The sequence below is a fragment of the Notolepis coatsorum genome (assembly GCF_963971535.1).
Source record: "Notolepis coatsorum genome assembly, chromosome: 3".
In the NCBI taxonomy this organism is placed as follows: Eukaryota; Metazoa; Chordata; class Actinopteri; order Aulopiformes; family Paralepididae; genus Notolepis; species Notolepis coatsorum.
The window spans coordinates 39164191-39190240 of NC_140167.1; the positions used below are offsets into that span (position 1 = coordinate 39164191).

A 26050-nucleotide genomic window follows, 5' to 3' on the forward strand; every position below is an offset into this window, starting at 1 on the left:
TGAAACCTCTTAAAACTCCAATTGAATAGCTCAAAATTAAGTTAAAGCAGAAAGCATGTGGCCTAAAAATTCAGGGGACCCAGTTTCAGAAAGAATTATTATTAAGATCCAAAACTGATTTGGCAGAGGTTAATAGGACAATATTTATTGATCTTTGAGACTGCTAAACTCACAGCCTAGTTTTATTCAACATATTTCAGAGGGCTTTTGCTTCATACACAGAATAATTTGGGGATCCGTTTTAATCTTGCCAAGAGTCACACTTTGAATGAAACACTGATGTAAACCACCTAGAGAATTAAACTTTTTGCCATTCATAGGAATATAGAGGACCTCTGCAAATATTCTGCAATGGCTCCTGTGTTTACCTGCTGATCAAGGCCTACAACCACTGAATGAGATGGACTCAGTGACAATTCCCCATCCCAACAGATAAGGGACATTGGGAGGCCAGCTTTCCTCCTCCGACATGGCTTGAAGAGCCGAGTGAACTCATCCACAGAGGGTGACACGGAGGGCAGCCAGCAGAGGGCCGTTAGCAGGATGAATGCCTGAATAGATACCGTACAGACACAGCTCTAAATGGGCCTTTTTAGATGAGTGATGGCCCCTGCAAGACTACACCAAATGTCTAGCATCTCTCCCATTTAAGAAAGTGACTCGACCCCCACCCACCCCTAGCTGCACACTACCACCTCATTCAACTCCAATCTAGGTAGGATTTCCTTTCACCATTTAGGAAGTGCATTGTCCTGCACTGGGAGTGATGTGACAGGGGCCTGTGATTGCTCAGGAAAGAAGGGGAGCATTGTATTGAGCTCTTGTTTTGTTGTAAGCATTGCAGGATGGGATGAGCTTTGGCTCCAGACAGAGTGTAAGATATTGAATTGCACTAAACAAACACTAAAACTGAATACAACCTACCATATAGTTGTCTTTTTAAATACACTTCTTAAAAATAAACTTTTATAATCCAGCAATGTTACTGCCATATCCAACTATTATGCTTTGATTAATAAAATAAAAAAAACGGGCCTAAAAAAAAGGTAGGACCTAGAAAGGAAACATAACTAAAGCAAACACTGCCCCCTTGTGGTTTGAAATGGGACCAACAACATGAAAAACTGTAAAGCTGAAATATTCCTAAAGGTTTCAGTAAAAGAGATGGTACCGCTTGAAGATTTTTATTACAATTGCAGCTCAATGGAGAACGTTATTTCACCCTTCAATTAAAAAAAGAAAAGGGATAAATACTGGGAAAGAGGAGATTGTTATAATAGACTTAAAATCACAACATGGACAAAGACACAGGATGTTAAGTATAAAAAAAGAAATCAATCTAAACATGGATAAAGACATACACAGGACATTGAAATCAAGAAAACAATTTATGAAATGCAAGCACTAATCAGATGCAGCATTAACTTTATTTACAAAACACTATCTAAAAAATGTTCAACCGCACATTTAAAAGCTATAGACAAACACAGAAGACAATCAGTCTTGCACTCAGAACTTCTGGGCATTAGCAATAAGCTCGTCACAAAGTTTGGTCAGTTCTTCGCACTCTTTTACCTGAGAGGGAGAGAAAAAGGTAAATCAGAAGAAATCTTAACAGTGAAAATAGATGGTAGGTTTTAGGCAAATACCATCCGGTAACATTGATTTCCCTACCAACTGCTTCCTATGAGAACTTACTTTCTGGTCGAGGGCCTTCTCCAGTGAGTGGACCTTCAGCTGGTCTCTGCGCAGCTGGGCGTGGAACGTAGCAGACTCCGCCTTGAATTTGGACCGCACCTCAGCAATCTCTGCATTAGCCCTGTGGACAGAAACACAACAGTTCCTCATCAAATCAGTAGTCTTGCACTGTCCAGAAATGTGCTAAAATTATGTATTGTACTAGTGCGGCGGTCTGGCAGAACCAATCAGCATAAAGGAATAGAGACAGCAAGAGACCAAGAGAGAAGAAAAAGAGTTGTTTGAATTTCTTTACCCAAACAACAATAACCTATTCTAGGGCAACACTAGGCCAGCCCTGATTTTCATTGATTCATTCATGTCGTTGAGCATTTAAATGTTACATAATCAAATGTTCTACAAAGCTCAAAAAATTAGCAAGAGAATTCTTGCTAAGAGAATTGGCTGATTGAGTTATATCAACTTGCAACATTGTATAGGTCAGGTCAAATTAATGCAATACCCTACAAGTATCTACAAAACCAGTAGTCTGTTCTACAAAACCAAGAGATTGTAGTAAATTTTCTACTAAAACAAGAGGTAGTAGTCAGTTTTCCACAAAACCAAGAAGTAATCTAGTAGTAAATGTTACTTACTTGGTGATCTTCTCCTCAGCGTGTGCCTTCAGGTTGAGGAAGCACAGCTCTGATGTTTTCACCTTGGCAAGGTAGTCCTGAGCACATCGTTTCAACGTATCTTCGTTCTAGATGGGGACAGAAATACAATTTGTAACCAGGACCATTGAAAAATTGACAACACGTATTATTTGTGATCACATACAGTATCAAAAGTAGTCTCATGTGGTGCAACTTTCTATAGTTACTTCACACACATTCCGCAAAGGCTGACCTTTTTGAAACCATCAATGGCATTCTTGTACTTTTCCAGTCTCTTGAAGAGGTCGGTGAAAGACCTTTCCATAGAGTTGAGGTCCTGGGATACTTGTTCCTTCTCCTGCAGGACCTGATCGTGAACCACCTGGGCCATCTTCTTCTCCTTCCGCTGCTCCGCTGAGGACACATCATTTTAAAATAAATACTGTGTTCTTGTGTATCTCAATGAGTCTGCAATGCTCTGTGCAGCAGTAAATGCATATACTGAACTTGAACATTGTAATTAGAGAATTCTTGCAAGTAACTTACTCATTATCTGTTCAATTGCGTTTTCATACTCAAAACGTTCTTTCCTATAGACGAGGAAACAAACAAACTTTAATGCATAGAGTAAGAATGTAGTGACAATGACAATATATTTATCAAATTCCATAATAAATAGCACAATTTCCATGACGTACATTTTATTTTTAGAATAATCGATTTGTCCAAAGCTTAATTTTGGTCAAATACAACAATCACTTAAGGGATATTTCACTTCAGTAGAACGTGTCAGAAACCAGCCGTCTTACCTCCATCAAAGGTAATCCACAAGCAAACTAGTGACCAAACCACCATTCCTCCCGGATGTCCCATACATTTTGATGATCATGTCTAAATATCACACTTTATTATTCTGTGCAATATATTTTTCTGTGTCAAAGGTACTTGTTTTTGCCATTTTCAAATCACCAGTAGAGGAACCTTTTCTGAGATGCAGTTGAAGACTCACTATGTCAAAATGTCCTTCCTGCTTAATTCTGGTCCCCTTTCCACTCGTGTTGCAATTTTCAAAATCCCCTCTCTATGCACAACGACGCTCCAGCTAGCAAGCTATAATATTCTTATGATGGAAAACTTACAAAAATGTGGATTGTGAGGCAGCTGGGTGGCGCAGTAGACATTGCGCTCGTCACTAGGGATGGGTACCTTTCACATTTGAACCGATACCGGTACCCAACGGTACCTTTTTTCGGTACTTTAGTCTCAAGAAATTTAATTGACCTACCTCAGTGGTAAAAAAAATAAAAATCCAAACTTCAAATAACTACAATTTCGACAGTTTTCGGCTCCGACTGCTTTGTTGTTGAATCAAGTCAAATCCTAGGTAAGCATATATTGTGCGTGTGAACGTTGACATGAAAAGTAGTAAAAAAATAATAATCGAAAATTATATTTTTTTTATTGTTTCTCACTTGATTAGATACTCTGTAGTACCGACGTGTTTCGGTGCATCAGAAGTACCGAATTCGGTACCCATCCCTACTCGTCACCAACGCAAGAATCACCGGTATCGAATCCGGCTGTCAGCGTTGCCTCCGGATTGGGCCGGCCGTCATAAATTGGCAGAGTTAGCGGGAGGGAAGTCGATGGTTGGTAGTCTGGTCGTTGTGAACAGCGACTCCTACAGGTCGGTTGGGGCGCCTGCACAGCAAAGTCAGGAAAATGGCGGGGCAGTGTGAGCCTCCTACACGTTACTCCTCGCCAATGAGAGTCTGCGCTGGCAGGTGAAAAGATGCGACTGGCTGCCTCCACATGTATCAGAGGGGACATGTGATGGGCATCTATCCTCCCTACAACCGGCCAGTGGGGGGCACATGCGAGCAACGATCAAGACAGGGGAGGGGAGAATTGGCACGGCTAAATTGGGATGGGAGAAAAATTGAAAAGGAGAAAAAGTGGATTAAAAAAAAGTAGATTGTGCACAAAAGCAAGCTTTCTTGGTTCATTCTGTGGATTTAAAGATATTTCAAAGAATATGTTTAGAGAATTAGCCATTTCTTGCATGTTTGCTGACTGGTTTCGGCACTATTTGGCAAAGGCACCGGTGAGCTTGGTGCAGTACACCAGTCCTTGATTGTGAATGGTTTAAGATGCAGACAATCCAGAATGTTTTCTTTCCAGTTAGTGCAGAACAATACTGGGTTCTACCAAACCTTCTCCAGTGCCAACACAGTGTGGTAGTAGTTTGTTTATACTTCAGGATTATGATATTTAGACTTGGTGGTGTCGACAGTTGATGACTTGAAGATGCACTTACCGGTACGCTTGCTGAGACTTGACAAGCTCTAATACCGGTACTGTGAAATATCCCTTTAAAGGATAACTCCAACATTTTGGGAAATTAGCTTATTTAACATCTTCCCTGGAGTTAGACAAGAAGATGCATACCTTTTTTGTCTCCGTGTGTGCATTTAGCTTTGGGAACAGACGCTCCGTTAGCATAGCTTAGCTTCATCACTGGAAGTGAGTCAGGACAGTACCCCGACGTTCCCTACAGGTTTGTTGATATTCTCATTCCTTCAAAGGATCTGAACAGATTGAAGTTTATAGATACCATGACTTAAAATCCTCTTACCTTGACGATTAAAAGCCTCCCCATTTTAGAAAACAGTAATCCAATGGCTGGTATTGATAATATACTACTAACTACTGGACGCTCGGAGCTAACCGGAGATAACGCAGAACAGGATGTGTAAAGCAAATATAATGACTTCCTTTCTGGGGTTTTCAAAATAAAAGTGAGACGTTTATAGCAGCGGAAAACATTTATTTTGTACATTATCCAACGTTAACACGAACCTACACTAACGTTACAACTAACCTAAAGTTAGTTTAGGTTCGTGTTAACGTTAGATAATGTACAAAATAAACGTTTTCCGCTGCTATAGACGTTGCTCTTTTATTTTGAAACCCCCCAGAAAGGAAGTCATTGCTCTCGTTATCTGCTTGAGTGTCCGGTTAGCTCCGTTAGCGTGCAGTAGTTAGTAGTATATCAATACCAGCCATTGGATTACTGTTTTCTAAATTGGGGAGGCTTTAAATCGTCAAGGTAAGAGGATTTTAAGTCATGGTATGCATAAACTTCAATCGGTTCAGATCCTTTGAAGGAATGAGAATATCAACAAACCTGTAGGGAACGTCAGGGTACTGTCCTGCCTCACTTCCAGTGATGAAGCTAAGCTATGCTAACGGAGCGTCTGTTCCCAAAGCTAAATGCACACACGGAGACAAAAAAGGTATGCATCTTCTTGTCTAACTCCAGGGAAGATGTTAAATAAGCTAATTTCCCAAAATGTTGGAGTTATCCTTTAAGTAATCAGAAATACATTATGATTCCTTCAAAAGATTGACGTCCATCAATTGACAGTGAAAATTAAATGAACAAATTTACATGGCATATCCAAAACACATTTTAAGATTCCATGACCATATAGTAGGGTCATCTGTGGCACTTCCGTGACCGTGGAGAGCGAAGGTCCGTTTCTCAATGGATTTGTCATCTAGGAGGGTTAGTAAACAAATTTAGCCGGGGTGTATTTTTTTAAAAAGGCAGGGAAAATTCATGATGGCTGCTGTGGAAATTAACTTTTTAATGGTTTGACCTACAATGATGCACAATACATGGTTTCAGAGCTTATTTTGATCAAGGAATACATATTTGGTGTTTATATAATGATTTGACCTATTGTTGACCTTCAAATGCAAGATGGCTGCCAATTTTGAGCTCCAAAAGGGATTTTTCTCAAAATCGTCACAGAGCCTTCATATTAGGCTCTAATGAAAGCTCTGCTCATGATGAGTTGCATTATGAACAGAGGGGATAGGTGGGTATCTTCCACCATACTCCATCCATCTGTGAAAGTCAGAGACATGATCATCCCCGTTTGCTTCAGCAGGGTGAGTTATTGGCCCGAGATGCTGTTTTCACAAGGTTGTCCGACTGCTTTGTCTGACCTCACCCTAGACCTGTCCGGTTTGGTCAAACCTGCTAGGAGTTTCCTCCTACTGGCATAGCTCTCAGGGTACTCTGAGGTACTCAAGCTCCTGTTGTGGAAAATGTGTATATAGGGTGGACTAGTTTAATATAGGTCAACTAGCAGTGCTGAAAGACACTAGGGCGACAGTCCGGCTGATGTTCTTAAAACAACTTTAAGTATGGGACAGATAGACATTTCGAGTACATCACATCTTGTTCTTTTAATCTTGTACATCACATCTTGTTCCCTTTCACACACACACATATACTCTCACATTCACACACTCATTTTCACATTCACACACACACACACTCATTTTCACATTCACACACACACTCTTTCACACTCATACATCTCACTCACTCACATACACTCATTTTCTCTTTCACTAATCTTGACTCCAGACTCCAGCTTTATCTCTCTTCGATGTTAAATCTATGTGTCATCTTAATGTACGTCATGTCATATCTGATATAATATGTCACGTCATCATATCCATCATGTTGGGGCAGGGCTGGGAAGGTATTATCTGGGGGGCACGGGGGTTTGGGAAGTTAGTGTTTTTGTTCAGCTGTGGTGACCGTCTGCTAGATCCATAGCTCTGCTGTTAAACTTTCTTTCCTTAAATAAATTGCTTGTTGAAATTGGAAATATCGTCTCCTGCTGTGTTAACGACTACTCAGCCACAACACTCCCTTACTACAACAAGGTGAACAGTCAAAAGGGAGGTGTTTCTTTTTTTTGTAACTATGGTGCTTCAACAAATAGCACTCCAAAATAATAATTGATCAACTAGTAGCCTAATGGCCTCAAGGGCAGATTTGGAGGCAACAGCATCTCCCTCTGGCTGACAGCAACTGAACCATGTATCCGCTCTCACTTAATCTTTCAACTCCAGACTCAGCCACACGTCCCAGGAGCTCTCTTGCCTCAGGAACAACAATCACCTTCTAAACACCTTTTTCTTTCCATGGCCATAGAAGCCTGAGGTGTGGTCACTGCCAGTGATCACATGGAGAGGTATGATGATGTCTGCAACCTCTTCAGAGAACATTGCATGGCAGTTGATGAATGCATTCTTGTGCTTGATCAGCAGATCACCTCTGATTTGTTGCGAGACATAAGCTGCTTGGACAAACACGTCTGTGTCTCCGCAGTCTAGAACAACAGGTTCAGTGTAGTTGGTGGTCCTCACCTTGGCATCTGCCTCTGGATGTTTGAAGACATATAGTCTCCATTAGGCACGCCAGTGCTGAGGTTGGTTGACACTTCTCCCTCACAGTATATGATATCACCCTGCACTTGACCAACTTGCGTTTACCGGTTCTTTCACAGGTTTTTGCAATCTGACCTTGTTTCCTGAGTTGACCATGAGTTCACTGGATTCAGCAGCACCTGGGAACTTCGGGTTTTGGGAAAACATTTGGGACATGTGGATCACAGTAAGCCGTCTGTAGAGCCTCTTGAGTTTCAGTCAGTGCATTCCGCAGAATGTTGAGGTTCTCCTTGATGTCTTCCGATAGTTCTTGTGCTCAAGAATCTTTGACAGTTGATTTTGGATAAGAACCTCTCTCAAGAGCAGGATGCACCGCACTCCCCGTCTGTAGTGCTTTCCTCCTAGTGCTTGGTCTACCGACCCCTCCACTACTACTACCCCTGCTGTAACCAGAGTGTCTGCCATTCCAGAGCCCTTGAATCTCTTGTAGACTGCATAGATGTAGGACATCAGCTGGTGGAAAGCGCCGAGGATTGGGATGATGTCCTTGAACATTTCTGGATTATCCGCCTTGAGCCGAGTGATAGTCTTGTAGGTGGGCAGGTCACCAACAAGAATGGAATATTCTTCAGCCGCATGGCCTCCACATGTTTCACCATGATGTCATTCACCACCGACTTGCTTGGAGGTTCATTGTATGTTGTGTGGTAGTAAGGCTTGCTCTTGTTGGGTGGTGGATGACAGCAGGACTGGGCACCACTGTATCCTGGAACTCGCTGCTCTACAGGTGGTGGTCTTGTACCATGATTGTCTACACGAGAGTGCATGTATCACAGAGAGAGCATGCTGCGGAGCTGACCCATCCACTGGTGGATCTACCCTGGGACGAGCAGGTGGCTCACTCTTGCTACCAGGGGGGCATCTGTACTGGCAAACCTTTGTCAGTTTTGCACACTTCTGCTTTAGCTGTGCAGAGATTTCCTTCTTCTTGGTGAGCGTTTCAGCAGTCTCTTTGCCTGGTTCTTTTCATAGCTCTCTGGCTGCATGTACATGACATTTGTTCGATGGGCTCCTGTAGAGTCACCCGTCATAGTGTCAATCTTGAAGTCGTCATTGTCGATGATCACGATAGCTGGCTTGCTGTGTGCGATCTCCTATGGGCAGGTTGCTGATGCCTCCATATCCATCAAAGCCCAGTGGTCATAGAGGAGCAGTGTATCTGCATAGCTGATGCAGACACCACTCTTGTGCAGAGTGTCTATTAGATCTTTACTCCTGTCATGCCATGGACATTTACGCCTATGCATAGCATCATCTGTCTTGAAGACTGTGTGGTGGATATGCTTCATCCAACAGGCATAGTGGTACATTATATAATTTGCATAAGGATCTGACAGTGCTGTCGTTTACTCAATTAGTCGTGTGAGACTATCCCTGAGCTCCTCATCTTCTATGAGGATTTTGTGGCGCTTCAAGGAGCGCCGTGCTGACTGTGTTGATTCTTAACAGCTTGCCTTGTTTCCTGTTCAGGTGCCTCATGTCCATACCTTGCATACACCACACACATATCATGGAGAGGCCCACCCACTGACGAACGAAGGTGCTTTGGTGACGGTCCCTCTGCCTCTTCATCACATAAAGCACTCCGAGCAGGCATTTCAGATCTTGAACACTGAGCATTTTTACTTTTGTTGTCTTTGTGTCGCCTGGCTTGCTTAAGCACAGGTGTACAATACAATATTCCCACACGTGACATTCCCACACACAAACATAGATACATTGTATCATCTTGTGGGGGGCTGGGAGAGTGGCATAACAATTTCTCGCAGCAACACCAATAAATAACCACGGTTTGGATTCCTGTCAAGTTCATTCTGATATATTGATTTATTTCCATAATACAGTTCTAAACCCCACAAAGCAGTTTACTCAATAAAGTGTCTTCATATATTAGCCCGTTATAGTCAGATTGCATAAATATTTACCAATTTTCTTCAATATGAGGAACAGCATGAATGAATATAATCCTATTTTCGATTGAATAAATAGGTATATTGTGTCTTGGGGCTATATGGGGACATATAAAATAAGGTTTGATATGGGGACTGGTTATGATAAGTTAGTAATGAAGTACAAAACAAAACTAGATAATAATCCTTATTTTTTGGGGTGGTTGGTACAGAGTTACACAACGGGTCCATTCAGACCCAGAGTTTTTGTTAACATCAAAGTAAGATAAATAAGCAGCGCACAAGGGTTAAATTCAGCTCAAGCAACTAACCTTGCTTGATTTTACTATTTTATGTTAGGCTATAGTACAAAATTATTTTTGGTTCATTATGAAAATGTGATGGGATGAACTGGACACCATATTCTCAGTAGCCTACCCTATTTAATGGAAAACCGCAAATCAGCAACTGTTGTTTACACACACAAACATTGATTTTATTGACCTCAGAGATTACTTCGGTGTACTTATACTGTATATTATTCAACTCATCATGAGCAGAGCTTTCATTAGAGCCTAATATGAAGGCTATGTGACGATTTTGAAAGAAAATCCCTTTGAGCTCAAAATTGGCAGCCATCTTGCCTTTGAAGGTCAATGGGTCAAATCATTATATAAACACCAAATATATATTCATTGAACAAAATAAGCTCTGAAACCATGTATTGTGCATCATTGTAGGTCAAACCATTAAAAAGTTCATTTCCACAGCAGCCATTTTGGATTTTGGTCTCTCACAAATTTTCCCTGCCTTTTTAAAAAATACACTCCGGCTAAATTTGTTTATTAACCCTCCTAGATGACAAATCCATTGAGAAACGGACTTTCGCTCTCCACGGTCACGGAAGTTCCACAGATGACCCTACTAATATGAACCGTGCAGAAGGCGAGGATAATGAGTGACGGCTTACCTCACTTTCTGATTTTCCTCAAATAGCTTGTTATTCTTTGCACTCCACTGCTCATCTTTTTCCTTTGCCTGTTAAAAATGTAATATTTTTTTAGTTAATATGTCAACTAAAACAAAAAAATGAACACATTCAAAACAGTAGAAACCTGCACTTCTGGGACCCGCAGGATAGCCGCAGAAAGCCTCATCAAAATATGAAAACAGACAACACGCAATCTGAAATACTTGGTGGAACCAAGTATGCATTCGGTAGTGTATGTGACCACGCAATATCTTGCAAAATATAGGACCAATCAGCCTGTGCTTTGGCGCAGAAAGTTACACAAGGATGAGCATATGGGAATGTTTCACATCAAGCAATCAGAATTATTTGAGGAACACATTCTTCATTGACGACGTCAGAGGGCACCAACAACGCCTTAAAATGCTGCCACTGAGACTACTTCAAGGTGCTGTAGATACTGTATATAAAAAATTAAATGCCTCTATGTTCACCAATCAATGCTAATTGTACATCATAACCAGCTAGTGTTTCAGTCACTCAGTTGCGTTTTGAGAAATAATTTACATGATTTGCAGCCACGCTTGATTCTGTAATTTCACCCCCCTCCGATTAAACACTTGCAGGAACGAGTAGCATGCCTAGCAAAACTGACCTCATTTCAGTTTTCCTGCATTAGTGTGTTTAACCGGAAATGTTTTAGTTAGCAAGTTTTGATAAAATGGGTACCAATCATACGACTGGATAAATGACTTGGAATATACTGTACTGCACAAAAAAAGTATTTTAGAGTTTGTAAATGGATGTTTTGATATAGTTTTGCCGTAAAAATTTGGTGAATACATGACCAACGTACCTCTGCCTGGACCTTGGCGATGGCTGCATCCATGTCTTTCTGACTGTATTTCAACACTTCAATAATCGCACCCTCTGCATTTTCTGGCTGAGGGAATGGATGGACCAGATTCTGAAGCATTGGAGGATTCTGTACAAGGGGATTCACAGTCCAAGCAAAACACATTTGAATGTTTAACATTACCAGTTATTGATTCAAAAGCTTTGCAGTTAATGAATGTTTCAAGTTGGCTTAATTAATTGTAGTGAACCAAGGCAACTTACTAGTAGTGGAACATAATCCAAAAGCTTAAAGTCATTCTTTTTAGGTCCATGTGTTGCCTGCTTCGCGCCGGTCTGTTGAGCTTCCAAACTAAAGAGGGTAATAACATCAGGTTATGGTTACACTGGCAAGCCAACCATGCAGGACATTCAAAGCAGAACAAATTTGGCATTTTGTTCCATTGACAGCAGCAATCAGGGTATACAACTTGGAAACGAGAAATGTAACACACCGTGAAGCAAACGGGGCAATGGAGGGGCGAGGGTGGTGGTGGTTCTGAGCAGCAAGGCCTCCAGCCTTCGAAGGGCTCTCTTTCAGGAGGGGGTCAAACTTAAGGTACAGAGATTGCTTCCTCAGTACAGACTCCTTGAACTGGAAAGAGAAGTTGAGGTATTCAAACAAATAAGACATCATATTGTGGCATCAAACTAATTGGGGGATTGTTTGAAAATGAAATGCATAAGGAATTACTCACATTGCTGGAGCCAAACTGCTCCAGGTAGTCGATCTGCCGCCCATCAAAGTCATTGGACATGACTGGGGGGAAGAAAAGTTGATACGTCAGCACCAATAATGTAAAGCTCATTTGGATGTTAAAAAGTTAAAAAGTTCAGACATTCACTCTAAATGGAGTAGCCGCAGGCTGTACATCAGTATGGCATTACAGACTGGAGTATTGGGAGAAAGGAGTTCATGTTGACAAATACCGATGATCGGACAATCCCAGGCTATACGAGTACCATATGTGAATTCTTCATGAATAGCATTCCCCTTTAAAATTTTGTCATTGAAGTCATGGAGATGATTTAAAAGAGAAAGCTGAGGATTATTTTTAAAGTGCATCCCATTGATAATTTACTAAGCTGCACTGACACATTAATTCATTCAAAAGTTATATTACCCATTATTACTAGAACCTATGGAAGTAAATGGAATCTTTTTTTAAACAACGTAGGAGGTGCAGTATTTTGAATACATCTGAGACTTTTGAACCGGTAGCCATTTTAACCAAAAATGAGAACTGAAGATGCAACTTGTATTCAGTCTAAACCTTTGCACTTCAAGTAGTTTTGAAATAAGTAGCTTTTCAACGGGACAGAAATTCATATAATACAAAGAACCCTTGTCCTGCATCTAATAATGCCACCTCAGATTTTCCGTTTCACTACAACATTAGATGTGCAAAATGTGCAGCCATCCGACTTACACATGGCACCAGGAACAAACTCTTCGTTGAGTTCCGACAGGCCATTCTGTTCAAGTTGGCCCAATTCAGGTGGTTCCGGAGTACTCCGCACAGGCTGCTCAAGTTCAGGTTGAGATCGCAGAGCATGGCTGGTGACTGCCTTGACCTCCTGATCCTCTGACGTCTTGCTCTACAATGAGATCAAATGTGTGAAGAGGAAATGGGAAACATAAAATGCAAAACTTATCAAACCCTGCCCTCTTGATCCTGCAATCACAACTGCTGCTGCTTCCCTCAGACAAACAACTTTGTTTATACTCGTCAGAGCCTCGCAAACACCTCTGCCCAAGGGAGCAGAAATTTGTACCAAATCAGGGTTTATTTTTTTACCAAAATTGGGTGTATGTATACATCGCTTAAGCTTGTCTGAAAATTTGAGTTATGCAGTGATTTAGTTATCAGAAAAGTAAACGGACTATAGTGCCATGTATTTTCTGCTTAACACAATATCTGCCACGCAATTTGAGCAACTTATACCACTCTCTGCCACCACTCTAAATCTATGGAGATGTTCACTTTTGCAGGGCTATAACTTTTTAAATTGTATTGCTAAATTTACATTACTATGGCCCATTCAACATCGATTATCTATCGTTCAGGATGTGGGAACGTTATACTTTTTCATTCATACGAAAATACCGTCTAGAATATAAACATGTTTTTATCGTTTTCTGCAGTAATTACTAGAACGCTAATTATAGGCCTAAACGCATAATATAGATTATCGATTGCAGTTTATTCGTGATACGCGCTATATTAAAAAATCCAACTGAATACGATCCTAAACGTTATGACTAATCATGCGCGGATGAACGGGGGGGGTCGTTTATAAGTCTGTGATCATCAGTAAATGCTTTATGTAGTATGGGTTGATTTATTGATCAGTTGGTTTGTAAACAAAGAAATGTACAATCACCTTAAATTACATCAGCGTCCTCTTACCGTTGGGCGATGAGACTGGAGCAAAAAGATCCCACTTATTTGACAGCAATCGAGTCGATCCATTTCCGGTTTGTATAATAATACACGCCCAAATCATGTCGATTATTGAGTTATGGCAGCGATCCATATACACGGTGTGTGTCTAGAGTCCCGCGACAATATGCGAGTGCCGGACGCATTTCCCAGACGCACCGAGATCAACTCATCCATTTCCGGTTTGGTAACTCGCCGATCATCCACCAGGCGGCAGTATTGAAGCGTTGCAGCTCCCACTGCATCAGACCAGGCTCCGTGAGGGAATTATGAATAACATGGCAAAAAAATGAAATATTCTGCCGTGGAATGGTAGAATTCGCATGAACTTGAAACACGTCGTAAGCCGTTTCCGGTGTGGGATGCGTTAAGGAAACCATACCTTTATAGCTGCGTTTATTGTCGTTTCCATGGACAGTGAATAAACAACAAATTTTTTTTCCTATTTTATACAGACAAAATATGGGGGGGACCTATAATATTATTCAATATGTTAAGGGAAAATAATAAGAGTAATGGTAGCACCGGTTAGTCATTCCAACTCTCTGTGTAAGAGTGTGCTTTGTTTGTCCGAGGGAAGCAACAGTTGTGATTGGAGGATCAAGAAAGGAGGGCAGGGCTTGGGATAGGTAAATCTCCATTACTTGTTTCAAGGCAGCAGGGTTGGATCCATTGGTCTTCGAGACAGAATCTCCACTGATGCAGAAAACAGAAGAGCAAAATAAAACAATATTGACAATTTTAGGTGAAAAAGCTTCCATGGGTCTGACAATCAAACTTGACATTTACAAATAAACTATAAAATAGCAAAACGCTAACATACCACATTGAAGATGGTGTTTCATGCTCCACAGGTTTTGGCATTTGCTCAGGAGCAGCAGCCTCCTTGACTGGAACAGGAGCAGTGTTGCCTGCAGGATTGGATTTCACACGGCACTTAGAGTTAGTCATTTTTGCACCTGTTCCAAGGGGATTGAAGTTTGGGTCATCAAACTTGTCCAAGTCAAATGTGTAGGAACGCTTGGGAGGAGGTACTTCATCAACATGATCAGGTGCAGGCTTGGCAGCAGATTCTTTTAAAGGTAGACTGTCCTTCTCTACAGGTACCACATTTTTCTCTGTAGGTTTTAGGCCAGGTGGTTTTTTGCCAAACTTCTTGGGTGGAGGCTTACGCCTGACCTCGCCGCCATCGTCAAAATTGAACTCTAGTTTGACCGGGCCATCCTTGGGAGGGGCAGCAGTAGGTTGAGACGTGGATTGAGCATCTGCAGGCTTAGTGGCGTCGTTGAGAATGGGGGCCACGGCAGCTACAGGCTTGATCTCAGGCAGGACGGGTGCCTCTTCAAATGCCTCCGGTACCTTTACAATATCTGCAGATGCCTCCGGTACCTTTACAATATCTGCAGATGCCTCCGGTACCTTTACAATATCTGCAGATTGCATCCGCTTCATCTCAGACTCTTTAACAGGCTTATCATCACTCTGCAGTTTCCTCCCAAGCGCAGGAGAATTCTGCATTTTTGAGCCACCAGTTTGAAAAGGGTCGATTGAGGCGAGGTTGTCAAAATCAAAACTGTAGGTGCCTTTGGTTGGCAGAGGAGCATCCTCCACAGAGCGGGTATTGGCTGAAGCTTCATCTCGATCAAGGCTCAAACATGTGGCAGCAGATGGTTCTTCATCAGTTATGGTAGAGGATGATTCAGCTGCTGGGTTCTTGGCCACTGTGACCACACTGCCATCTGTGGAGGGTGCCTCTTCAAATGCCTCCGGTACCTTTACAATATCTGCAGATTCCATTTGCTTCATCTCAGACTCTTTAACAGGCTTATCATCACTCTGCAGTTTCCTCCCAAGCGCAGGAGAATTCTGCATTTTTGAGCCACCAGTTTGAAAAGGGTCGATTGAGGCGAGGTTGTCAAAATCAAAACTGTAGGTGCCTTTGGTTGGCAGAGGAGCATCCTCCACAGAGCGGGTATTGGCTGAAGCTTCATCTCGATCAAGGCTCAAACATGTGGCAGCAGATGGTTCTTCATCAGTTATGGTAGAGGATGATTCAGCTGCTGGGTTCTTGGCCACTGTGACCACACTGCCATCTGTGGAGGGTGCCTCTTCAAATGCCTCCGGTACCTTTACAATATCTGCAGATTCCATTTGCTTCATCTCAGACTCTTTAACAGGCTTATCATCACTCGGCAGTTTCCTCCCAAGCGCAGGAGAATCCTGCATTTTTGAGCCACCAGTTTGAAAAGGGTCGATTGAGTCAAGGTCGTCAAAATCAAAACTGTAGGCGCCTTTGGCTGGCAGAGGAGCGTCCTCCACAGAGAGGGTATTGGCTGAAGCTTCGTCTCGATCAAGGCTCAAACATGTGGCAGCAGATGGTTCTTTGTCAGCTATGGTGGAAGATGATTGTGATTCAAGAGAATCCAGAATTTTTGAGCCACCAGTTTGAAAAGGGTCGATTGAGTTGAGGTAGTCATCAAAACTGTAGGCGCCTCTGGCTGGCAAAGGAGTGTCGTCCACAGAGGAGGCATTGGCTGAAGCTTCGTCTCGATCGAGGCTCAAACGTGTGGCAGCAGATGGTTCTTCATCAGTTATGGTGGAGGATGATTCAGCTGCTGGGTTCTTGGCCACTGTGACCACACTGCCATCTGTGGAGGGTGCCTCTTCAAATGCCTCCGGTACCTTTACAATATCTGCAGATTCCATTTGCTTCATCTCAGACTCTTTAACAGGCTTATCATCACTCGGCAGTTTCCTCCCAAGCGCAGGAGAATTCTGCATTTTTGAGCCACCAGTTTGAAAGAGGTCGATTGAGTCAAGGTCGTCAAAATCAAAACTGTAGGCGCCTTTGGCTGGCAGAGGAGCGTCCTCCACAGAGAGGGTATTGGCTGAAGCTTCGTCTCGATCAAGGCTCAAACATGTGGCAGCAGATGGTTCTTCATCAGTTATGGTAGAGGATGATTCAGCTGCTGGGTTCTTGGCCACTGTGACCACACTGCTATCTGTGGAGGGTATATCTGTGGACATATCGGCAAGGGAATTTTCCACTGAGGGGCTGAATGGCAGAGTCTCGTCCAGTGTCGTTTCCGTCTTGGCAGGCTCCTCAAAGATCTTCTCGGGAGTAAATGAGTCACTGGCTTGAGGCTCATTTTGTCCTGTAGGCAGATCTTGAACAGCAGGCTTTGCTGGGGAGAGGACCATCTTACTAGACTCCCCAAATGGATTGATTGCATCAAGGTTGTCAAAATCCAGCTGATAGCCACCATGGCTCTGTATGGGCATGTAGTCATCGGGGTAGGAGGACACCTCTGTAGAGGAATTAAAGATTTTACTTTGAGTTTCATTGCACAGCAGCCATAAAACCAAAGTAAGCAATACAACAGAAGAATTTAGATTATTTACCCGATGGTGGCCCATCAACAAGCTCCACACCATCCTGAGGCAATGCTCTGCAAAGATACAGGAGAATCCATTCATTAACAATTATTATATATTCTTTTGTTCCCATGGAAAGTAAATAAAATCACTTTTTGGACAATTTTACACAATTCCTGTGTCAGGGTATCGGCAGGTTTAGCTCAGTCAGATTTAAGGCTTTTTAATGCCACTCTGAATGAAATCAAATACCAATTTCACAATAACTGGCAAAAATCAACGACACTAATTAGTTTAAGTTTAGGGACACATTGGTCCAAAGATGTTTATTAAAACATAAAGGAATAACAAAATAATTATAACTTTTAGAATAATTCACGTTATTATTTCAGCATTTCCGGCTAATCTATAGCGCGCCGCACCGTTTATGGCCCACTAAAAGCCAAGCTACGCAAGGCTAAAAACCGTGTCCCAGGTCTCTCTTGACTACAGCTTACACCAATAACCTAGCCCCTTCCGTGACTGCGATGTGCAAGCCAGGGGCTTTTGAATCCGCAGTCACTCGCAGCTCCATAGCAGCCAGGCAAATTTGTAGGGCTGACCTTCGAAGCTTTGGGGCCGAGCTTCGATTTTAATTCGAAGCTTCGAGAGAGATTTTTTTATATATATATATATATATATATATATATATATATATATATAATTTTTTTATCTTATGTTGTGGGACTTGTACAGCACTTTAAACTTTGTTGTTTTTAAATGTGCTCTATAAATAAAGTGGATTGGATTAATGAATTAAGTAGCCCCTTTCGTGAACAAGGTTTCACTCGGCTGTGTGATTTAATTCAAGGTGGATCGCTGTTGTCGTTTGAACAACTTCAGATTTCATGGGAACTACCAATCCCCCAAATTAAGAATTTTTAAGATGAATGAAGTAAGATTTTGATTATTTGAAATATGGCCTGTGTAGACTAAACTATGCACAGAATTATGTCAGTCTACAAGGTCCGGAAATAGACCTTGTAGACTCCACTACAGACCAATTATCAGTGAATGTTCATGCATTTTTAAGAAGGGCTACTTCCACAAAAAAACAAAACTCACCAAAACATCTCAGTAGCACCTTATCTAAATGTTCTATTTCATATATGGAGATTAATATTTATTTATGTATTGCATACATTTCTACATTTTATTTCCTATTTTGTTTATTCATCCCAGTATCTTTCTTTCTTATGTGTGGAATTCTACAAGGCATGTAGGTGTATATGTGTTTGAGGATGATATCCTTCAAACAGGCAATAGTGATGATATAATTTGGGCAGTGCTGAGCTGGGTTACTTTCCTCCAGTGTATTTGTCCCCCGGCCCCACCCAATGGCCCCATGTGCGCACACACAAAAAGCAAAGTAAAAGAAAATTAAAAAAAAATAAAAAATAAAAAAAAAAGTTTAATGTTCGAAGCTTGTGCCATCGAACGAAGCTTCGAAGCATTTAAGACAGCCCTACTAATTTGGACCACCAAACACTGCTCAAAAGCTCGGGGTGGGTCCGAAATATATCAGATATACATTTCAAAGGTACCCAGCGTTCAATTAGGGTTTCATACAAACCCACGGCGGGGTTTGAAAGCTCGGAGTTGCTAATAAACATTTTAAAGCATTTTTATAAAACGAGTGGTACACAGAGAGAGCCTTGGCAAAATGGCTGGTGCGTCCAGCAATCACTGCGCAATCTGTCCCCGTTGGTCATTACAACAATACACAGGAGACGCACTCAGCAGATCTACCCTGTAATGGCCTATAGGTAATGACCAACAGGGACCGATAGGGAGTGCAGTGATTGCTGGACGCACCAGGCATGTCACAAAAGCAGTAGAAGAAGCCATTTTGCCAAGGCTCGCTCTGTGAGTACCACTCGTTTTATAAAAATTATTATTAGCAACTCCGAGCTTTCAAACCGCGCCGCGGGTGTGTATGAAACCCTAATTGAACGCTGGGTACCTTTGAAATTGATATCCAATATATTTCGGACCCACCCAGAGCTTTTAACCAGTTAGTTCCCCCCCCACGGGGTCGGTACCGACCCCTTTTGACATTATGATTATACATTCATATTTTTATGAGTGATGCAATAAATTTGCGATTTTAAAATCAAACGTTTTCAAGTATTAAGATCACTAACATGTCACAAAAGCATATAGAATGTATATTATCATCAATACGTTAGTTTAGCAATAAGTTAAAAGTGTCATTATATCGTTTTACCTTCTCGTTTTGCTGAAGTATAATCCGAGACGGCAACCATTTTGAAAATGTTGAACCATGGGAATTGTAGTTTTTTTGTGGCCATTTTGTTGAGGGCATGCATAGCTGTGGATCAGCGTTGAAATCTTTCCGAACTACATTTCCCTTCAAGTTCTATGGGGGTTCAAAGTTCAGAGTTGAATTATGAATATATCAATAACGATAATAATTCACGATAAGCCACAAAAGGTAACGTTTGACAAATATTGAAAGGCAGTTAGTTTCTCCTCCCTATTGTTAGCATGTAGGAACAATTAGATCTGAAATTAGTTTCAAAATGGTTGCACTGTGAGGAAAATAAAAAACTACAGTAAATTACAGTAGATATCATTATCCGTTATTATGCACGCCTGGTGATACTAAATCCAAATTGAACTCGGGCATTTGAAAGATACTATATGTATATATATATAAATGTGCGAATTGGCTATAATGGTAATGTATAAGCATAATATTCTATAATAATATTTCAAATTGCATTGGTCCGGATGGGAGAATTCAGTACTGCATCTACAGAACCTTTGGTTTTATCATCTTCCATTTATTAATTTCCTTAGATCTTTTGTACACATGATCTCAAGAGGGTACTGAACGAGGTCAGTGGCAGTTACTTTTTTTTTTATGTTTGGTCATTATTATCATGGTGTTATTCACTGTCAAAGATGCAAAGAAAAATCATAATTCATATTTTCCTTTGTTTCATCACAATTTAAGCAAGCCTAGTAAAAGACACAATATTTCTGACACTGAATACATTCACTGAGGTCCATAGATGTACCTAGATACCAAGAATATGCAAATAGCCCTTGTAGAAGTGGAGCAATATTCCATGTACCTAGGTATACATTTTATGCGGATTTTCACCTGGGGTGGAACAGGTTAAGCAGTGCTTGGTGGTCCAAATTAGCCTGGCTGCTATGGAGCTGCGAGTGACCACACTTTATGCACATAGAAGTGCGGTGGCAGGTTCGCGTGAATACTTCCGCATTGCTCCAATTGGCCGAGCGTACGCATGAGCCGCGACGCGCTCCTCAGCCAGGCAGCAATACTAAACACCGCTTAAGCAATTTATACAAATGGAAGTATTGATTACACCGTAACAAATCATTAAACAAATATACTGTTAACTGGAATATGTTGTTTCTTTACACATGTTGGATTATGTAATTGGTTTGTCATGACAAACTAATAAAAATCGCGAATTAACCGGTGGCTACAACAACACACAGTAACTACATGCATCATTGTTTACAATGAACGGTGGGGCTGCTCGAAAGGACTAACCAAAAGTAAGTTGTTCACCAACAATCTACAGACAAACACAGAACCGGACTGTTATATTAAATTAATTGATTGCCGTTTAACGCGTCCGTGTCCAGTCCTTTTGAGCAGCCCCACCGTTCATTGTAAACAATGATGCATGTAGTTACTGTGTTAATTCGAGATTTTTTATTGGTTTGTCATGACAAACCAATTACATAATCCAACATATGTGTAAAGAAACAACATATTCCAGTTAACTGTATTTTTTAATGATTTGTTACGGCGTAATCAATACTTCCATCTGTATAAATTGCTTAAGCGGAGTTTAGTATTGCTGCCTGGCTGAGGAGCGCATCGCGGCTCGCGCGCGCGCTCGGCCAATCAGAGCAACACGGAAGGGCATGTTGGCTGCCGAAAGTATTCACGCGGCAGGTTCGCTAAGCTAATGTTGTTAGCCGAATGCTCTGATGGAGGCCGCCGTTTAAAGGTTAAAGTGACGTCAGCGATCTACGGTTGTACTCGACGGACAAAAGGGAATGAGTGTGAAATTTGTACAGTAGGTCCTAGTGAGAATTGCAATCAGTGTGTACTGTGTATTTACACTATCCTAATGTTGCTTTGTTGGTTAAAAAAAATAAGAAAAAGCATTTTAAATCAGAACATGTTCCATTCCATGTCTGAATCTATTGACCATTTCAAGGAATGTTTGGTTACTATTGGGCTTCTAGCCTTCTACTGAACTTATTGTGAATCAGCTGATAGGGTTTTGGCTAGACTATACTTAATAAATAGAATTGCATTATTTACAATATAAAATGCCTTTTTTTTTATTAGCGAAAACTAGACAGAAATCAGTTTTCTGCGACTAAATCTAGACAAACAAAAAAAGACAAAATCGAGACTAACACTGACTAAGACTAAAATGCTCAGACCTGTAGTTGACTAAAACTGACTAAACGAAAAATAAATGAAGGTGACTAAATATGATTAAAACGGAAAAGGAGTATTTGACACATGACCAAGACTAAAACTAAAATAGCTGCCAAAATTAACACTGCCAGACTGCCATCCCTCTTTCTACGCTCTATTCAGGGGTTTTGCTGCCACTTCCTCCATTAGAACAGATTAGATTAAAATGTATTGTCATTAAACAGCACTTCAATACAGTACCAAGTACTTTTTGCAGAGTTTGCAGCGGGCCTCGTAATAGTCTTTGACTGGGACTAACCATGATGCAAACACTGGGTTGTCGAGCCAGTTCTTGTTAAATTTGCACTTTCCCATAACGAGTGCAAATGCAAATGCTAAAACTAAACGTAACGTTATCATAGGGCTGGATGATATGGCCTCTAAAGGATATGGCGCTATTTTTTGGCTAAATCACGATACATATCGCGATATTTTCTCTAAAGCACAAAAATGCTTGATGTAACCCTTTGATGCATAGTCACGCCAATATGATGATTATAATAGTGCCTGCAACATATGTTTGCATTAAACCATGAAGATGCTTTAAAAAAATAATTAAATGAAAATTTACTAAGAGTAGTAGGGCTGGGCGATTCTTGCTAAAATGTGAATCACGATTTTTCTCTCCAAGAATTGAGATCATGATTTTCACACTATTATTATTTTTTCAATAAAATCATTTATTGCACTCTATTGAATCCTATTATTATCTTACAGAAAAAGGCAATAAGGGTTGTGAACAATGTTAGTTATCTCCACCCTACAGACTGTTTTTTGAACTGAGGGCATTAAAGTTCTAGTTGACCTTAAAACAGCAGAGATAGAGGGTTTCCCACCCTCTAACACTGCCAATTGTGTTAGTATGGACGGTCGGCCAACCCGGAAGCACCATAGCTGGATTCGATCCCACTGTCTCTGTGGTGGTAGGCAGACGCTTAATCTGCTGCACTACCCGGCCGCTCTAGAGATAGTTTTTAAAGCTATAAGTTATCACCTGCCAAGTAACTTACAAATGTTGTTTAAAGAACGAGAGGTGAGGTATAATTTAAGAAGAGCACTCAATTTCAAACAGCCTAGAGCTCGAACCACACTTAAAAGTATGTCTGTGTCAGTTAAAGGAGTGAAACTCTGGAACAATCTACCGGATTAAAGATGTTTAAAAACAGGGTTCTAGAATCTTAGTCAAATTTAACCTACATGTAGAATCTGTTTTCTCTACCATGAAACTCGGGTATTGCAGATTAAGTATAGATTTTCCTATGTTGGCTTATGTTCTTTTCGGGAACAGTTTGTTGATTTTTTGTTTGTTTAGGGGTAGGTTGCTCTATACGCCTTTTGGCTTCAAACATATCCTTTTTCGCTTGTTTATTTGTAAAAGATTAACAAATTTATAACATAGGAGACCTTTAAAGTGCGATATCAGAAACCTTAGTACTTACGCTGGGCTTTGCAACTGTAAGGACTCCATGGCTTTCATGCACTCATCCAGGCACGTCAGCTTGAGAGACTTTGTGGGGGAAACAATTCTCTTGGTGACAGGGTCTCTTCTTGGAGTCTGGAAACAAACCTATCAACACAAGAGTAATGTTGTAGTCATACAACTATACAAGTAAAATAAGCAATGTGGCAAGTACATGGAAGTATAAAGTATTTTATCGCAATACAAGTGTGTATTCATATAAATAATGTCAGGATTATGAACTCCCTGCTTGAGTGAATTCTTTACCTTTACTCCCTTCGCTACAGTTTTGTTGGGCAGGTTCTCTGCTTGAGACTGCCGCAGAATAGAAGGTCTCCCTGTGGGCTGATCCAGGTCAAAGATGTCTTTACTTTCCGGTGAGCTGCTGTTCCTTCTTCCAGGGAACACCGCACAATTCTCATCGTTCACAGCAACAGAACTCATCCTATATGAAGAAAGACACACTGAAGTAAGGGCTGTAAGCAAGCCATGACTACACCCAGGGCATCTGAACAGACGGGCCCGTTGATAAGACACTGAAGGCCATGTGGGCATCTAGCTGGTATGTTCAAGTGCATAGACGTTGGGAGAAAATACCATAGGCATGTTATGGTTGGGTACCGGTTCCAACATGGTTGATATAATACTACCTGGACCGAATTCAAGAGGAGCCATATACTGTAAGCACTAAGCAGTGTGGTGCAGCCATATGTTGGATCTGAGATGCTGCTTTTCAGAGGCAGGTCAGACGGAACAGAGAAAGAGTTTAAATTGTGACAACGGCTCTCTGATAGAGCAAGACTCAGAGATGCCATTGATAATTCAGTGTTTGCATAGTATTCTAATATATATATAGGGGTCCTCCATTTTCAATTCACCTGCATGACAAGTCACCTGCAAATGCAGTCACGTGTCAGATGGCGTCGCTTAGTTTGAGGAGAGGCCGCAACAGTGCTGGGATATAAACAGTGCACTCCGACTGAATATTACAACTTTAGCTCAATGACATTAAATGATTATGGTAGCAGTCCATAATATAAGACAACGTATTGCCATGTTTCCCCATTCAACGTTACATCGTTTCACACAACAAAAGGATTCAATGCCCACGACGACATCACTGGTGGCCACTCAAACTCAAGTTACTCTCGATAACTGTCAAACTAAATGAATGTGTGCAAAATGAGTTTGAGTGTTTGAGATTATATGCAAAATAATCAGTGTTTTTGGTGAAGCGCCCCTTTAACGTTAATTAAACTACTGTTAGCCTTGCTAACGCTAAACTAGCTGACATTGACTGTATACGCTAACATTATCAAAAGTAACTTTAGATGGCATTGAACCACCAGACATGCATTTGTCATAAATGCCAATGTCACTTAACGTTATCTAAATGAGTGTGTTAACGCTGACTAACGGTTCAAATGACATCAGTAACGTTGGTTACTTACTAAAATAGTCAACGTTTAGACAAGAAAAAAATACAATTTAACGATAATGTTAGTAATGTTACTCGAAGCATTAGTACAGCTTGGCCTTAACGTTAATATCTTACCTCAATTTACAGTGGTTGTCCAAAGTATTCCTCTTTATTTTAGGCAACCGACTGCAAGTGCACACGACGTAGCGTTGGTGAATATACAACTTTTCAAACGCGGACAAGCCCCGCCTTCTTTTAACTGGGCCAGTAGATTTCGAATTTAAACGTCTTGAAATTGCACCAATAGCAACTTTAGGATTACCAATGCCCTGTGAAAGTAGCCAATGGCGCTACAGGACGCATACGTCAGACTGACAAACCCGGATACTATATCTATGTGAATCGGAAATACAGAAATACCAGCTACAGGCTTTCCGGTTTCCGGGTACCCCCTGATCTGTTTATAGTCCCCAGCGAAACAAACAACAAGCAGGTCTGTCCATAGATATATATGATATCTATGGGTCTGTCAGCCTGTCGAGGGAGGCGATAACGAGGTTGTTTCTGGGGGGAATACATTTTCATGAGCACCGTGTCGTGATTTCAGGGGCGGGACTTCCTACCTGATTCCCACTTTCGGCCGTAGTGCTTTACCAGGCTTTATCTCTCGAGATAAGCTGGGAACGAGGTTAGATACCTCCTAACCTCGTTCCCAGTTTGATCTCCTCCGTGAGACTGGTAAAGCACTGCGGACGAAAGTGTGTATGGGGTAGACTTTCCGGTGTATGTGTCTTGGGGGACCCTGATGGAAACAAGACAAACGTCTTTCTCAGGTCTGCATCCCCTTAACAATTGTATGTATTGAGCCTGATGAAATATGACACGTATCATGTAATTTTATAAGCGGAGACATTCTCCCATCACTACACTATATAAAGCTGGTTTTACGTCTCTCTCTCAGACAAGAGGACCACTCACAGATCAGTGACCTGCAGGCTGACCCCTGGTACATGGTACCGTTCCTCTCACACAAGCACACACACACGAACCCACACACACACATCCACACCCTCAAAGCACATACACAAACCTACACACACACACACACACAAACCTACACACACACACAAACCTACACACACACACACACACCCTTGCTCACCCACCAGATTAGCCGATCACATAAATTCAACAGGATGCCATAAGCCGGGTGAAATACGACTGGGTCATTCAGTGGTCACGAAGACCAGTCTCCATTAAATCACAGATCGTTATCTTAGACCCACACACGCACCTACTTACACGTTAACGTGCGATACATGCACTCATGCACGCCGGACATACAGGCTGCCCAATACACAAGACACACAATGTGCACTGAGGAGAGATACCACATACACACTGAACTATGGGATC

The 26050-nt window shown here is 41.4% G+C and overlaps 1 protein-coding gene across 2 annotated transcripts; it reads right to left on the reverse strand.

The window, feature by feature from the left end:
• LOC311225580 (transforming acidic coiled-coil-containing protein 2-like) lies at positions 1 to 24866 on the reverse strand. 2 transcript variants are annotated; one of them, XM_084310934.1, is made up of 18 exons: positions 24770 to 24866; positions 23482 to 23659; positions 23195 to 23322; positions 17246 to 17292; positions 15233 to 17151; positions 14667 to 15202; positions 14488 to 14539; positions 12830 to 12998; positions 12098 to 12159; positions 11855 to 11994; positions 11625 to 11712; positions 11362 to 11490; positions 10506 to 10573; positions 2880 to 2923; positions 2587 to 2747; positions 2334 to 2440; positions 1699 to 1819; positions 1 to 1575 (listed from the first exon to the last, which is right to left on the reverse strand). In XM_084310934.1, exons 2-18 carry the CDS (start codon positions 23656 to 23658, stop codon positions 1510 to 1512), a joined length of 4014 nt encoding a protein of 1337 aa, XP_084167060.1. In that variant the 5' UTR covers position 23659; positions 24770 to 24866; the 3' UTR covers positions 1 to 1509. The 2 variants fall into 2 exon arrangements, with proteins under 2 accessions (XP_084167060.1, XP_084167059.1); XM_084310933.1 differs by having other exon boundaries at positions 2 to 1575; positions 14667 to 17151.
• Between the last annotated feature and the right edge of the window lie 1184 nt (positions 24867 to 26050).

Excerpts from the sequence above, each read along its gene's own strand:
- LOC311225580 (XM_084310933.1), bottom strand. The coding sequence starts at position 23,658 with ATGAGTTCTGTTGCTGTGAACGATGAGAATTGTGCGGTGTTCCCTGGA. Across the intron at positions 17,152-17,245 it reads TGTTGATGGGCCACCATCGG|AGGTGTCCTCCTACCCCGAT; the intron begins GTAAATAATCTA and ends ATTCCTCTACAG. Across the intron at positions 14,540-14,666 it reads GAAACACCATCTTCAATGTG|TGGAGATTCTGTCTCGAAGA; the intron begins GTATGTTAGCGT and ends TTTCTGCATCAG.